Here is a 14,198-nt window from a genome sequence, read left to right as displayed (position 1 = left end):
ACTACAGGAGGAGATAGGAGATCCCATTTACTTAGTGTTTACTGTATGTCAGACCACAGGCCAAACATTTTGCTCACAGAGCCCTATGACACTATCATTATCATTACTATCATTTAACATACCTGCCTATGTATATACATTAGTAAAGCACTGAAAAAAATATTTATTACTGATATAACTGAAAATATATCAATGCTCTAAGTCACTGGTTAAAACACCCAAAAGTATAGGCATTTTACTGAATCCAAAATACTGATGTTTCATAATATCGTACATAGTATTGGAGAATGAAATGGTAACAATCCATCCATCACTCATTTCAACATGGATGACAGGTTTGGAGCAGAGACTATGCGGAGAATTTCTCCCAGCTCATCACCCAGGGCTGCTACATTTTTCCAGTGGCATCAACCTCATTAGCTATTTTTTTTTTCTTTGTATCTTGTTATAGAATGTTTGTCATGTTTTGGAGCCCAACTGTGTTATGTTTGGTTTGGGTTTTTTATATCTTACTATAATTGCTAGATGTTTATAAACTGGAGTACTTTGAAGCATGACCTCACAATATCATTCTAATTGGAAGTCTCAGAGACTTTACCTAAAAATTAATATGTATATTCCCCTTGGATACAGCCAACAAATCAAGCCCAGAGCTTTTAGGAAAATGAATTATTAAAATATATCCTTGAGGTACAGAAGCTGAGCCTTACTGTTTTTAAGCATCAATTTTATCATATAAGGCATTCAGAGAATATTGTGAGTAAATGGATGGATGGATGGATGGATGGATGGATGGACAGACAGACGGACAGACAGATGATGAAATGTCTGACAGTGCCACTACCAAAATATAGCTATGAAAAAGTATCAATTCAATTTCACGTACATATAAATGACCAGGATACATATAGGCAAGAATCAAATGACTGAGACTACGACTTCCTATAAACCATTCCTTAAGTTACAGGATGACTGCAAGCATAAATCTGAGACATGGGTCTCTCAGTAGTTTCCATACTGCGAAAGCAGATGGGACTCAGGATAAAGTCATGTAAACATAAATATAAGATAGTGCATATTAATTTTGTTTCTTTATAAATTATGGCAACATTTAGGTATTGATACCTTTGTAGGCATTTAGACTCATGTTGAACATTTATAATTTGTCTCTTAATTTTTGATAAACTCATCAAAGGCAATTCAGGCAGAAATGTCCTTAGGCTTGGACTTCCATGATAAGCTGTTTTTTCATTAAAAATAAGAAACAAATTATGCCCCAATCTTTACATTCATTTCTCCAGAATATTGCTGTCTTAATGACTTCATCTATTTTCTTGAGAAGCCTAAGGTATCTTTTAAGCTACCAACTAGCAGGCTAAAATGATAAATTTAAGTTAAAGTGCTAAAACTTATAGTGTTCAAACAATGAATTTAAGGAAAAATATAAAATGCAGGCTTTTAGCAATTAAAATTAAAAATGTATAAATTCAAAGATAAGTCCAACAGCTTTTGATTATTGAGCACTTACTATATATACTATGCTAAGTGTTTTATACTTTCTGATGGCCCAAAACTAAGGACTAAAGAGACTTAATACCCTAAAGCCTAATCACAAAGCTAACAAGTAGAGGAGGTAGGATTGAAACATAGGTCTACCTAATTCTGTGTGCTAAATGACCAACAAAAGATGGCTTAAAATATAGGTCACTATCCTGTTTTCCAAATGTGAAGAGCAAAAAATAAGTAAAAAATTTAAAAAAAAAGTTCTGCCAACTTGAACATGTAAAGTTACTAGTGATAAAGTATTATTTAAATTCTTCACATGACTGATATCAGGTCTTATTATCACAGGAGCAATTAACAGTTTAACAGCAATTAACAGTTTTCTAGCCCAACTAGTAACTACTCCATATGCATCCAAGGCACCAAGACATACCTTTTTCCACTTAAAAAAGAAAGCTGTCTCAAAACATAGAGCAACCACACGCATACCCCATAAGAAATAGTGATTTCAAGGGAAGATGTGAGATAAATTAGAAAATTCTCTTTGGGTTACACTGGCTAAAAACTATTAATTAAATTCAAGAAAGGGAATTACTGGACACAAAGCTTTAGCTGAACTAAGACTCCCCAATGATTACAGCTGGTGATGTTCACCCAAAAAAGTAAATAATTACACGTAGGTATCTCATTTCTTTGAATATTGCCTTAATTGTACTATTGCATAATGATTAGCCCTATTATGTATGTTTATATTAATATAAATTAGTATTAATAGCAATTATGTATATTTATAATGATAGAGTTTAAAACATTTCTCGTAGTAGTTGGGAAAGAAAGCTGCTTTTACCAATACATATGGGTTGGTAAAATAATCCACTATCCTACAGCATTTTACAAATTCTAAATGACTGTCATTTACATTATTTCATATGATTCTCAGAACAATTCTGTGTAAACAAATAGAAGCTGCTTGCTATGGTCTGAATGTTTACATCCTCTCCTGCCTCCATTTCATATGTTGAAATCCATCCCAAAGCAACAATGTTCAGAGGTGGGATCTTAGGGAAGTGATGAGCTCATGAGGGAGGGAGCTTCACAAATGGGACTAGTGCCCTGTGAGTCCCTTCCCCCAAGAGCAGCCATGTCTGTGTACCAGCAACAGACCCTCCCTAGACACCAAATCTACTCAGGCCTGCATCTTGGACTTCAGCCTTCCGAAGTCTGAGAAATAAATTTCCATTGTTCATAAGCAACCTAGTTTATTAACTTTGTTACAGCAGCCTGTATGAACTACACTGCTTATTATTCCCATTGCTCTGGAAACTAAAGCTGAGTAATTCAGATAACTTTCAGGGTCACCTGGATAGTCAGTAACAAAGCTGGATCTTAAAATAAGGTATTTTCATTCCACCTCAGAATGATTTCTGCTACCATATTCCTTAGATACAATGCTCATTCCCATCTTTAACCCAAATTATCACACATATGGGGAGGGAACTATCACTCCCTAACCCTCTCCAGTGCATCTGACACCCCATGGCCTCATATAGCTCCCAGTATATTTCCTACATTAGAGACCTTGTGTCTTATGTGAACAAAGGACGGATGAACTCCAGTCTTCCAAGCCTTTATTCACAAAGCAATAGCAAATGTTACAGCCCAAGAAGAAAATATGGGGAAATCATGCTTTAAGCTTTTATTTTTATTTTTCCTTTCTGTTTAATTCATGGGGGCAAAATCAGACGCAAAGCCAATTAATATATTTATGAATATGCGAAGGCCACCCTGGAGAGGATTGCCAAATCCTCTGGACCGGCTGCTTCAGCAGCGACCTATATAGAATGCTTACCCCTCTCACAAGCACACTCTTCTGTACTGGATTGTGTTCTCCAGGGAAAAAGATAACTGGTGAAGTTTTTCTATAAACTTTAAGAATTAATTTACTGAATTAATGCATCCTGAGTGGTGATTTGGTAGAAAGCACTACATACTAAAATATTAGTCCTTGAGAATAATATTTTAATGCTCTTTTTTTGCCATTTTCAGAAAGCCCCTAAAGAAAAATATAGTGTAAGAAAGATGTTTTCAATTTTTTTCCATCAATTAAGCCAGGAAAGTGACATTGGTGAGCAAAAAAGAGGGGACAGAAATAAATAAAGACAAAAACAAAACCACGAGAATATGTTCCTAGTGCTCAGAATGGTGCTGGCACATAGAAGCGGTTCAATAAAATATAATCCAAATGAAAACTGAAAACACCATTTCTAGGTTAGACTCTTGAAACATACTACCAGGACTCTTCCTTCTCATGATTATCCTTTTGGTATCTGGCTCTTCCTCCTGCTCAGAGAATTTCTTTCTTTCTTTCTTTTTGACTTGAAGCTTTATTTTATTTTTATTTATTCATTTTAATTAGGTGTATATGATAGCAGAATGCATTTTGAGTCACTATACACAACTGCAGCACAACTTTCATTTCTCTGGCTGTACACGATGTAGCATCACAACCTATGTGTAGTTATACATGTACCTAGGGTAATGATTCCTTCGCATTCCATTCCACCATCTTTCCTGCCCCCATACACCCTCCTCACCCTCCCTCCGCTTTGCCCAAAGTTCCACTATTTTTCCCATGCTCCCCACCCCTCCCCATTGTGGATCAGCATCCACTTATTAGAGAGAACGTCTGGCCTTTGGTTTGGGGGGATTGGCTTACTTAACTTGGCATGATATTCTCCAACTCCATCCCTTTACCTGCAAATGCCATGATTTTATTCTCTTTTAATGCTGAATAACATTCCATTGTGTATATATAACACAGTTTCTTTATCCATTCATCTATTGAAGGGCATCTAGGTTGCTTCCACAGTTTAGCTATTATGAATTGGGCTGCTATGAACATTGATGTGGCTGCATTACTATAGTATGCTGATTTTAAGTCCTTTGGATATAGACCAAGGAGTGAGATGGCTGGGTCATATGGTGGTTCTTTACCCAGTAGATGATCTTCCCACTACCCTGGCATCACAACTTTTGACTGGCTCTCCTCCAAGGACCCTGCTCCCTACCCTGTCCCTACAACTCACTTATACAAAAAGACACTGAATAATGTCAGTAGCAGAAAATTCACCCCTCCATGAACTTGATTTCTGGGATGTATTCTTTACCTACCACCTGCTCTCCTTACAGTTTCCTCCCCCAGTCTCCCAACTCAAACAATTACCCAAGCCCCACTGGTGGCTCCAACTCATTGACTTCTATCACCTTATTCCTGATCCTCACCTCTCTCGTATGTCATACCTCCCTTTTCCCAAAGTTGAGTCCATGTTCCATCATTTCTGCAACTCCTTTATACTCCTTTATCTCCCTTGCCCTGTCCTTATTGCCTCTGCCTGGGTATATTCAACTTTCTGGGGAATTCCCCACTTTCGCTGGAGCAACTAAACATGGGTGAAGAAAACCATTCACACTAATTGTTCTCACTTTTAATCCATCACTGACCTCAAGCCAGCCCTTAATGTTGTCTTGTAGTTTTGCTAGAAATGGCTAGTTTATGAATCTACCTACTTCTGGACTGAATTTTTATCTCTTCTCTCCTCTAACCTCCACATCTCCTTCCTTCTCATATTTAGTGGATGCTCTTGCTTCGTATTTCATTGAGAACATCTAAATGTTCTCACACCCAAATCCACCAACCTATTATTATCCACCCCTCTATTCCACACTCTCCTGTTAAAAGGATAAATGCTTTGCCCTCTTACAAGGCCAGCTGAGCCACAAGTACACTGGACCCATCCTGTCACTGTTTTGCAGCAGACCCTCTCTTCTGTATCACTGGCTTTTCCCCTCCTGTAGGATCATCCCCAGGAGCACGCAAGATGCTAAATCATTCTTCAGCCTGTAAAGACATCACTCCAACCCACATTGGATCTCCCTCTATGGCTCCAGTTCTTGGTATCTTTCTTGTAAAAGTTCTTAAAATGGTTTTCTGTACTTCTGTTCATATTCTCTCTGGAATCCACTCCAATCACACTTCCAAATGCATCATGCCACTGAAATGACTCTCATTTGAGATTCACAAGTCTGTCCTTGGATGGATAATGTTCTGTTCTTATCCAATTCAATTCTCAGAAATACTTGACCCTTGTATCCATAGTCTCCTTCATAACATACCTCTTCCTTTGGAGGCCTAGAATCTGTTCTCTCTTGGCTCTCCTTCTCAGTCTCCTCATCTTCTCAATGTCTAAAGCTGGGGTTCCTCAGGGACTTTAACTTACAATTCATTTTTCTAACTGTAATCACTCCCTAAGTGACCTCAACCAAGCCCATGGCTGATACATGGTAACAATTTTGGCTGTAGTCCTGACTTTTCCCCCAACTTCAGGTTTGTATAAACAACCTCCTAATTAACACCTTACACTTAACATGTCAAAAAACAAATTCTTAACTTTTCTCCAGGTTTCTACAGCAATTCCCCCCTCCCCATCTAAATGGCAATCCATTTTCCAGTTGTCCAGAAACATTTGTCTCCTGATACCTTTGACTCTTTCTCTCCCATCCCGTATATTCCACCCACCAACAAATTCTATTGGTTCTTTCCAAATGTGTTCAGAAACCAGTTACTCTCACCCAAGTCACAACATCCCCGCATGATTACTGCACTCCTCTCTAGTCTATTCTTCATATTTCAACATCTAATTTTACGTAATGTAAATCAGATCACATCTCTATCAATACAAAACCTTTCATGGCTTCCCATCTCAGAGTAAAAGCCAAAGTCCTTTAAAGAACTTGGGAGAACCTATGTGATCTGCACCCCTTCTTCCCACCTGCTCCTCATCTCCTACTTTGCCTCTTCATTCGGCTCAATGGCTTCAACCACCTGGTCTCCATGCTGTTCCTCACCTTTGCCCTGAACAGTGATGCCTCTATGGCCTTTGTGCTTCATCTGCCCCAGAGAGCAGAACTGATCACTACCTCACTTATCTCTGTCTCTGTCCAAAGACCACTCCAGTTGTGGCATTTTCCTGACCTTCTCCACATAAAAATCACCTCTGCTATAATCTCCTATCTTCCTCTCTCTCCATAACATTCTTTTATTTTTTTCCAAAGCAGTTATTACTATAGGACATATGACATCTTATTGCCTATTGGTCCAGTACTTCTCTCTTACTCAGAATCAGGCGAGACCACCAGTGACTAGAATAGTGCATGGTGCATATGAGGTACTCAAAAAATAACTGATGAATAAATGAGCCAACATCATTATCATTATTATCTTTACTACTTAAATGAGAGACTAAGAGCTTGAAGCACAGGAAGTGCATGCAGTGCTATAAAATAGAGTGAAATACAATGCAAAGCCAGGCAGCCTCACCAGGAGACGGGGATAACAAACAGCTAGAACTGATTGGGAAGGCTGACATGCACTTTATGTGCTAAGGCCAAGGCTATCTGAGGAAAATCATTCCCTACCTTAAAATTTGGTTCTTAATCAAAGCTAGCACATGATCATAAGCAGCTTTTATTCCATGCAGAGCATTGCTATTCAAAGAGTTCTGTATTATTCTATTTCATCACTAATACCTGAGCCCACAAAAAAGGGAATATGAATAATTAATAGAGGAGAAAGATAAAAAAAGAAAGGAGAAAATGTGATTTTCTTAAATCAGTAATTTTAAATCTTCTATTATTATTTTGTATATCATACGTCAACAATATCTTCCTTTCTCTTATCTTAGAGCTATTTCTCTATCATATTCTCTTTTCAAGTAGGAGAAAATATACTCAAATAGTAATTTTAATCACTTAGTCACAAGAATTCAAAATAAAATAAATTTCAAGGTCATGTCATTTGTAGTATAGCAACTTATTAAATAGATGGTATCTTCCTTGAAAAGAAGAAAGTGTTTGCATTTATCATTTTTCAGCTGGGAATAGAATCTAATGTCACATTAAAAAGTACAGATTTAGAATGAGAATTTGTACTGTATGTGAATAATAAAAAATACAATAAAATAGGGTGATACGCAATATGTGAGAAAATAATGTAAAGGATATTAAATATATTAATAGAACCTAGACATAGTGAAGAAGTTTTTAAAAAGACAAGGATCTAACCATGCGTCAGTTGAAGATAGCCTATCAGTTCTAAGCAGAGTAAAAGTATAAATAGAGATAGTCCTTTGAGAAGAATAAAAATGTAATTGAAAGAAAAGTCTAAATTCAGAAAATAAAGCACATAAAATAATATTAACTATTATGGTCTTTACTTATTTCAAAATTTAATTCTATAGGCTGGAATCATGGCTCAGAAGTAGAGTTCTTTCCTACCATGGGAGTGGCCCTGGTTTGGTCCCAGGAACCCCCACAACAACAGCAAAACTTAGATCTATCCTATTGATTTACTGCAAGTCTTTATTTTTTCACTTTCATTTCATATCAATGAAACAGTCTGTGACTCTTTTTGTCTGTAGTTAGGTAGGTTCTCTACCATGGAGCTCACTCCCAGACCTAGTTTGTAATTCTTTATGATTACATAACTGCTGAATTTAAGATTAGCATGTAGTTTAAAATGTTCCCAACATAATACATTACCATTCCAGAACACATTAGAAAGTTAAATACATTTCATGAGATGCTAAAAGCAATATGCTTTAGACACCTGTACCGTGTGTGTGTATGGTGGTGGTGGGGGGTTGGTTCTGGGGATCAAAGCCAGTCCTCACACATGATAGGCTACACCCCATTCCAATACATGTACTGTTGAAAAATTTTTAGTTAAATGTAAAGAGACAACTTAATGTGAAACAAATGTAGGCAATGAATGCAGTTTAAATAAAATGCCTAAGTACTGACAATTAGAAGCAGAAGGGGGTAAAACCCGTGAAAATCAGTTCAACTTTTACATTTTTCTAGATTTATGAAGTATTTATTTCATTACACTTAACACACACACACACACACACACACACACACACACACACACATTACTGCCATAAGGGTTCAACTTACTTTACAGTGGTCATATTGGAGCTGTAAGGCTGGAACATCCCCTCCAAGAGGCATCTGTTTTTTAAGCTCTTCATCTTTCATATTCAGCCATTTGATCATTTCTTCTAAAGACACCAGCAACCTGTTCCACTTCTCAGCACTGGCCTCCAAATGGGCCCTGTCGAGAGAGAGAGAATACTGACCACATTTAGCAGTTTGGATTATATAATTCACAAAATTATAAACCTTCCTTTAGCCTAATAATCTTATATGACCAACAAATGTTCATTTGTAGAAAAAAGTATTTCCTGTAAGAAATAGTTATTTTGAATCAGCTATAATCTCTAAAGAATATGTTGTTAATCTTAACCAAAATTTAAGACATATACCTTCACACCATAAAGACAAGAAAGTGAGGCTTTCAGGAAGGATGTTTGTGACATAATGCAAAATTAGAGACCAAGTGTTGGTAGTTTAGCTATAATATATTTATAGTATATATGCACAAATATTTTTCTCATTTTATCTTTCTCTCTCTCTCTCTCTCTCTCTATATATATATATGTAGAGATATATATATATAGATATATATATATATAGATATATCTATCTATCTATCTATCTATATATATATATATATATATATAGATATATATATATCTCTCTCTCTATATATATATATGTATAGAGAGAGAGAGAGAGAGAGAGCACAATTAAAAAATTTCAATTACATTAATTGAAAATTCTCTCTGCCATTTTAAACCACTTTGCTATGGAACTGAGATACTGCAATTTCTTTCCTACGTTTTTAAATACAAAAGACAGCCAGAAATCAGAGGTCCTTGGTCAATCAAGAAGTGCTCGAGTGTCGCTATGTGCAAAATCACTTATGCACATACCTGGACCTATTACTCAACATTTGATCCTGTGTCTTCAGCACCTGTAGTTTAACTCATTAATCAATAACTAAGCCACACATTGTATTCCTTTGAAATCCAATTTCACACATATACTGAAGAGTGCATAAATGTCTTTTCCAATGCAATTAACTCTTCTGACTACACAGAAATAATGGAATTGATCGTCAAACTTCACGGCATTCAGCACCTGAAGCACCATCTATAAATATGAAGGCAATACTTTTTAAAAGAGATGCCAAAGTGGCTTTGAAATAAAAAGGAAAATATTGGGGGATGTGCTTCTCTACATCTTTAACCTTCCCATAGTTAAAAGCAAACTCATCTGGTAGAATCTTCGCCTGGTAAATCTGTTCTGGTTATTTTCCAATAGATTCTACCTTCGTGTTTGGTAGATTACTACCATATGCCCAAATAAATGTGTGCTTCTGTAGGAGCCTTCCGTGTTCCAGTTGCATTTTAATTCTTTCATCTTCAAAGATAAAAGCCTTTTCATGGGCAGTGGATTGAATGCTTTGTAAGAAGAAACCTTAAATTTGTGTTGTACTTTCTGAATGTTACTATAAACATTTTAAAATGTAAACCTCTCGAGACGACAGATAACAGGTCATCAATCATGTTTTCAGAATCTTTACTTTAAACATTGCTTTATCTCACACGTATCTGTGGGAACTCACATTTTTAAATAATTGACTTTTATTAGCTTCCCTGCTTGCAGTTTATCCTTTGGGTACTTGATGTACCCAAAACAATGGATATTTATATACATATATCCATTAAACTATATTTAAGTGAATACTTATAAAAAATACAGTGCATAATCTTGTTAGAAGATAATGATCCATAAAAATAGTACTTCATTATTTACATAGAGTAGAAATAGATCTACAAAGGGAATTATAACTAATATCTGTTTTAAATCACAACAGTTTCCACTTTTCAAAGAAACTGTATCTTCAAACAAGTTATTATTCCTTCTCCAGTGGACAGACATAAAACTGGTGTGAGTGATGAGCGAGTGGGGAAGGGCATTTGTTGAAACAGTTTTTCATGTATTCAGTACATATATTTTTGGAGTGCCCACTCTGTTCTCAGGCATGTTTCAGAAACAGAAAGCCATGCTATCAAAGCTCTAGGGTCAAGAAAGGAGAGAGTCAAGTGAACAAACATATTTCCAAGGTAGGAAACCTGATAACAGCTTAAGGAGGAACTGTGGATCAGAGAAGTGGGGACTTCCTTAGGAAGCAGTGGTGAGAATTTGGAATACAAAGTCCAAGCCCTTTTACACTCTACTCTCATCATAGGTAACACTCAAGAAGGCAAAGATAAAGGGCCCTGATACATCTGTAGACAAGTAAAGATACATTTGGAAAGTAGGTTGACCAAAGAATATAACGACCCTTGTTAACAGGAGACAAAGACACACTATTGTGTGAGGACTGCACAGAATTAAACCTCACATTTTACTACAGATGTCATTTTTTTTTTTTTTTGGTTTGTGGTAAACCTCACGTATTATAAATTAGGCAGTAATAAAAGAGAATACCTTAATTAATTCAAGAAAAATAGGCAACATTAAAAGAGGATTATTCCTGTTCCCAGAAGGGAATTAAGACCTACCAGGAAAAAAGAGTCAAGTCCTAGGAATTCAGTCTGCACTGAATAGAAAGACAAAGCTGTCTCCTGATGTGGTGTCTACTGGCAGCATGTGACTATTTAAACTTAGGCTAAGTCAAGTTAATAAAATTTGAAATTCGGTTCATTGGCTGCACTAGCCACATTTTAAATGCCCAATGTGTCACATATGACTCGTGGCTACTGTGCTGACCACAGCAGATACAGACCATTTTCTTCATCACAGAAAGTTCTACCGTAAAGCACTGCACCAGAGGGAAAAAAGAGATGAAAGTGGTAGACTCTTCCTCTAGTACAGCTGGGAAAAGGGAATTCAGTAGTTTTATAATATGGTTAACAAAATCATCTCTCTAAGGCCAAAAGTGGTGACAATGACATTGAAAAATGTGATAGCATTAGATGTAAATGATGATGTTAAAGGTTAATCTCTTCTGAGGGCTTTTAAAAAGGTGCCCTGCATTTTTAAGAGGCTCATAAAAGAAAGGGAAGATAGAATTTTATCTTTGAATTCTGTTTTCATTAGATTTGACAACTTCACTGGCCTTTAAAATCATAAGTTAATAAGGATCTACATTCAGTATCATTAAGCTGATAAGTGGGTATTTAATTAACATAATCAGACATTAAATAAATTAAACATAAAATTTAAACCATGTCCTTCACTGTCCTGAGTTTATTAGTATATTTCCAATTCACTTTTTTCCAGTGAGTATAAAACACCACAAAGTCCCTAAGAGCCTATCTTCTAGCTGAAGTTACAAATCTTTATGTATCTCCACTTATACTGATATAAGTGAAATATATAATCACATGTATTTTTTTAGATTGCTAAAGAATATTGGGCACATTAGATTTCGGTATTTAAAAAGCTTAGTTGTACTCATCCAAAGAAAGGAAAAAGTCATTTAAGATAGTAAGCCACATGTCATTTCGTTGTTTCAGTGACCACACCATGGTCAAAAGAGGTAATGCCTGGCAAGCACTTACGGTGAATCTGTCACATAAATATTCAATAAATATTGGTATTTTTTTTCCTAAAAATGGTACATTAAATTATAGCAAATGCCATGACAACATCAACCTCAACACAAAAAATAATTTGAAATACAGAACCCACGTGTATCACACACTCCAAGGAGCTGGGTGGTGAGGCTCAATCAGATGACCTTATCCTCAGAAAAGAATGCAGCAAGACCACCTGCAGAGAGGAAGGTTTGGAGCTAAAGAGGAATGAAATCTTTTCAAATAGGCTAGGTAGTGAATATGATAAAAAATTATTCAGAATCTAAATACTAAGTAGAAAGTGTCAAATTATGGTAGAAAAAAATGTTAACATTTCTCAGGCAATGTTAGGCAGCCCAAGACAAAAAGCAGGGAACAGAAAGGGTCTGGGCATTAGCTGGTATCAGAGATTTGAAAAATAGAAATGCAGGCAGAATTGGGTATTCAATTCTGACTTTACTAAAATGTCTTAGAGTGAACTCCAAGCTGGGCAAAAGGGGTTGAAGCAGTTTGAAATGAGAAAAGTTCAAGCAACTAGAGATCAGAAGAAAGAGATGTGAAGGGATGAAAGGGGTGGGGCGGGGGAGGCAGAGCTCTGTGGTACCACACTTGGCCTAGCATGCAAAAGGACCTGGGTTCCATCCTGGGCACCACAAAAAAACAAAACAAAATACACAAACAATGACGGGCAGGTTCAGGAAGAATGGAAACAATAAAAAGAAAGCTAAGAATTCCACAGTTGAAAATACTGGAAGAGGCACAATTTTAAACAATTTACAGGTAGTTGGAATAGGGTAAATTCATTATGCGCACAACACATAGAATCACACTGGATAAAATTATAAAGGTAGATAATAGTAGATAAGTGGTCCTGGTATTTAATAAGCTAACGGAGAAGGATGCCTCTCTCTGGAGAGGGACTATCATTTTAATGTGAAGGAGAGTGTTTATTGATGTTATTGTAAACAATTCTGATTTGATACAAAAGAGGTCTCTTTTCTAACAGGGAAAACCAATCACATGCCGATACACATGGCCAAGTGGAAACAGTCAAATAAATGTGTGCTCTGGAGAACAGCCTGTCTCCTGAAACCATCTCAGGGATGCCAAGATGACATGGGGATGGAAGCTGAGTCTCACGATGGCCACTCTATGGGAACAGAATACAGATGAAGGCTTTTAAAGATAAAGTAAAAAGAAGCCTGGAAATTAAAATAAAATGTTATCAGTATGGATATTGACAGAATTACAGGTGAGAAAAAGATGGAGGATAAAAAGCTAAGTAGGATGTTAGAAGCAACAAGACGTGTACAAGAGGGCCTTTCCTCCAGCTTCCTCCTGTACATGAGCAGGAAGCAGGAGGAAGACAATGAAAGGGTGGAAAAGTGGATGTGATCATTCTAAGAGCCTGCAAGGCTTGGTTAGCAGCCACAAGATTCCAACTTCCCTCTCATTCCTGTGTGAAGGGCTCCTGTCTCACCAACGCACCTTCCACGCCTGGTTTATGGCTCTCATTCTGGGGTCTGGTGTCCATAGCAGTTAAGTACTTAGGATATTCCCATTGGTTTTTAGGTGAGGAAAATGGGGGAAATTAACCACTATTAAGGAGTGTTTCCAAGTAAAGTAGATAATCAAGGAAAAGGGCAACTTTCGATTAATTACAGGGGAAAGTGATGGATGAACCTACAGAAACATTAACAGGAGAATCTGGTCACAGAAGAACCCAGTGTATGGAGTACACTGGGCTTTAAAGGACCCCGAGGAAAGAGCAGAGGAGCAGAGCTGAACAGGGAGCTCTCTAGTAATCAGTGGTATAAGGATGAAGGAGGCAGGAGGCCAGGGCAAGGCTGCCTCCACATACTTGCTAGTGAGAACTTTCCCCCACTCTATGGGAAGGGAATTTTCTCACTAAACACACTCTGGCCTCTTCTCCACCCTTTCATTCACTCATTCCCTGGTAAAGGTAGTGACAATTCTGCTCTGCAAACACAGGGAGAAGGAACAGATGTGTTTGGGTCTGTTCTTTCCTCCTGAGAACAGGCCTGCAGACAGAGTTCTTTCCTACTCTTCCTTGTGACGTCTTCCACTTGGGAAGCAACCTTGACCATGACTACTGGGGATTCTGCATCATTAACAGCCCTGCTCAAC

At 37.0% G+C, this 14,198-nt stretch overlaps 1 protein-coding gene across 1 annotated transcript in view; it reads right to left on the bottom strand.

The window, feature by feature from the left end:
- Utrn (utrophin) overlaps positions 1-14,198 on the bottom strand; it is a 515,860-nt gene that overhangs the window by 139,389 nt on the left and 362,273 nt on the right. Inside the window, exon 53 of the mRNA XM_048800520.1 lies at positions 8,518-8,674. Within this exon, the coding sequence (XP_048656477.1) occupies positions 8,518-8,674 (157 nt within the window). The remainder of the gene's footprint in view (positions 1-8,517; positions 8,675-14,198) is intronic.

This window comes from Marmota marmota, unplaced genomic scaffold (assembly GCF_001458135.2).
Source record: "Marmota marmota marmota unplaced genomic scaffold, marMar, whole genome shotgun sequence".
NCBI classification, from domain to species: Eukaryota; Metazoa; Chordata; class Mammalia; order Rodentia; family Sciuridae; genus Marmota; species Marmota marmota.
The sequence above is the reverse complement of the archived record's forward strand: the minus strand, read 5'-3'. Positions and strand labels throughout refer to the sequence as shown.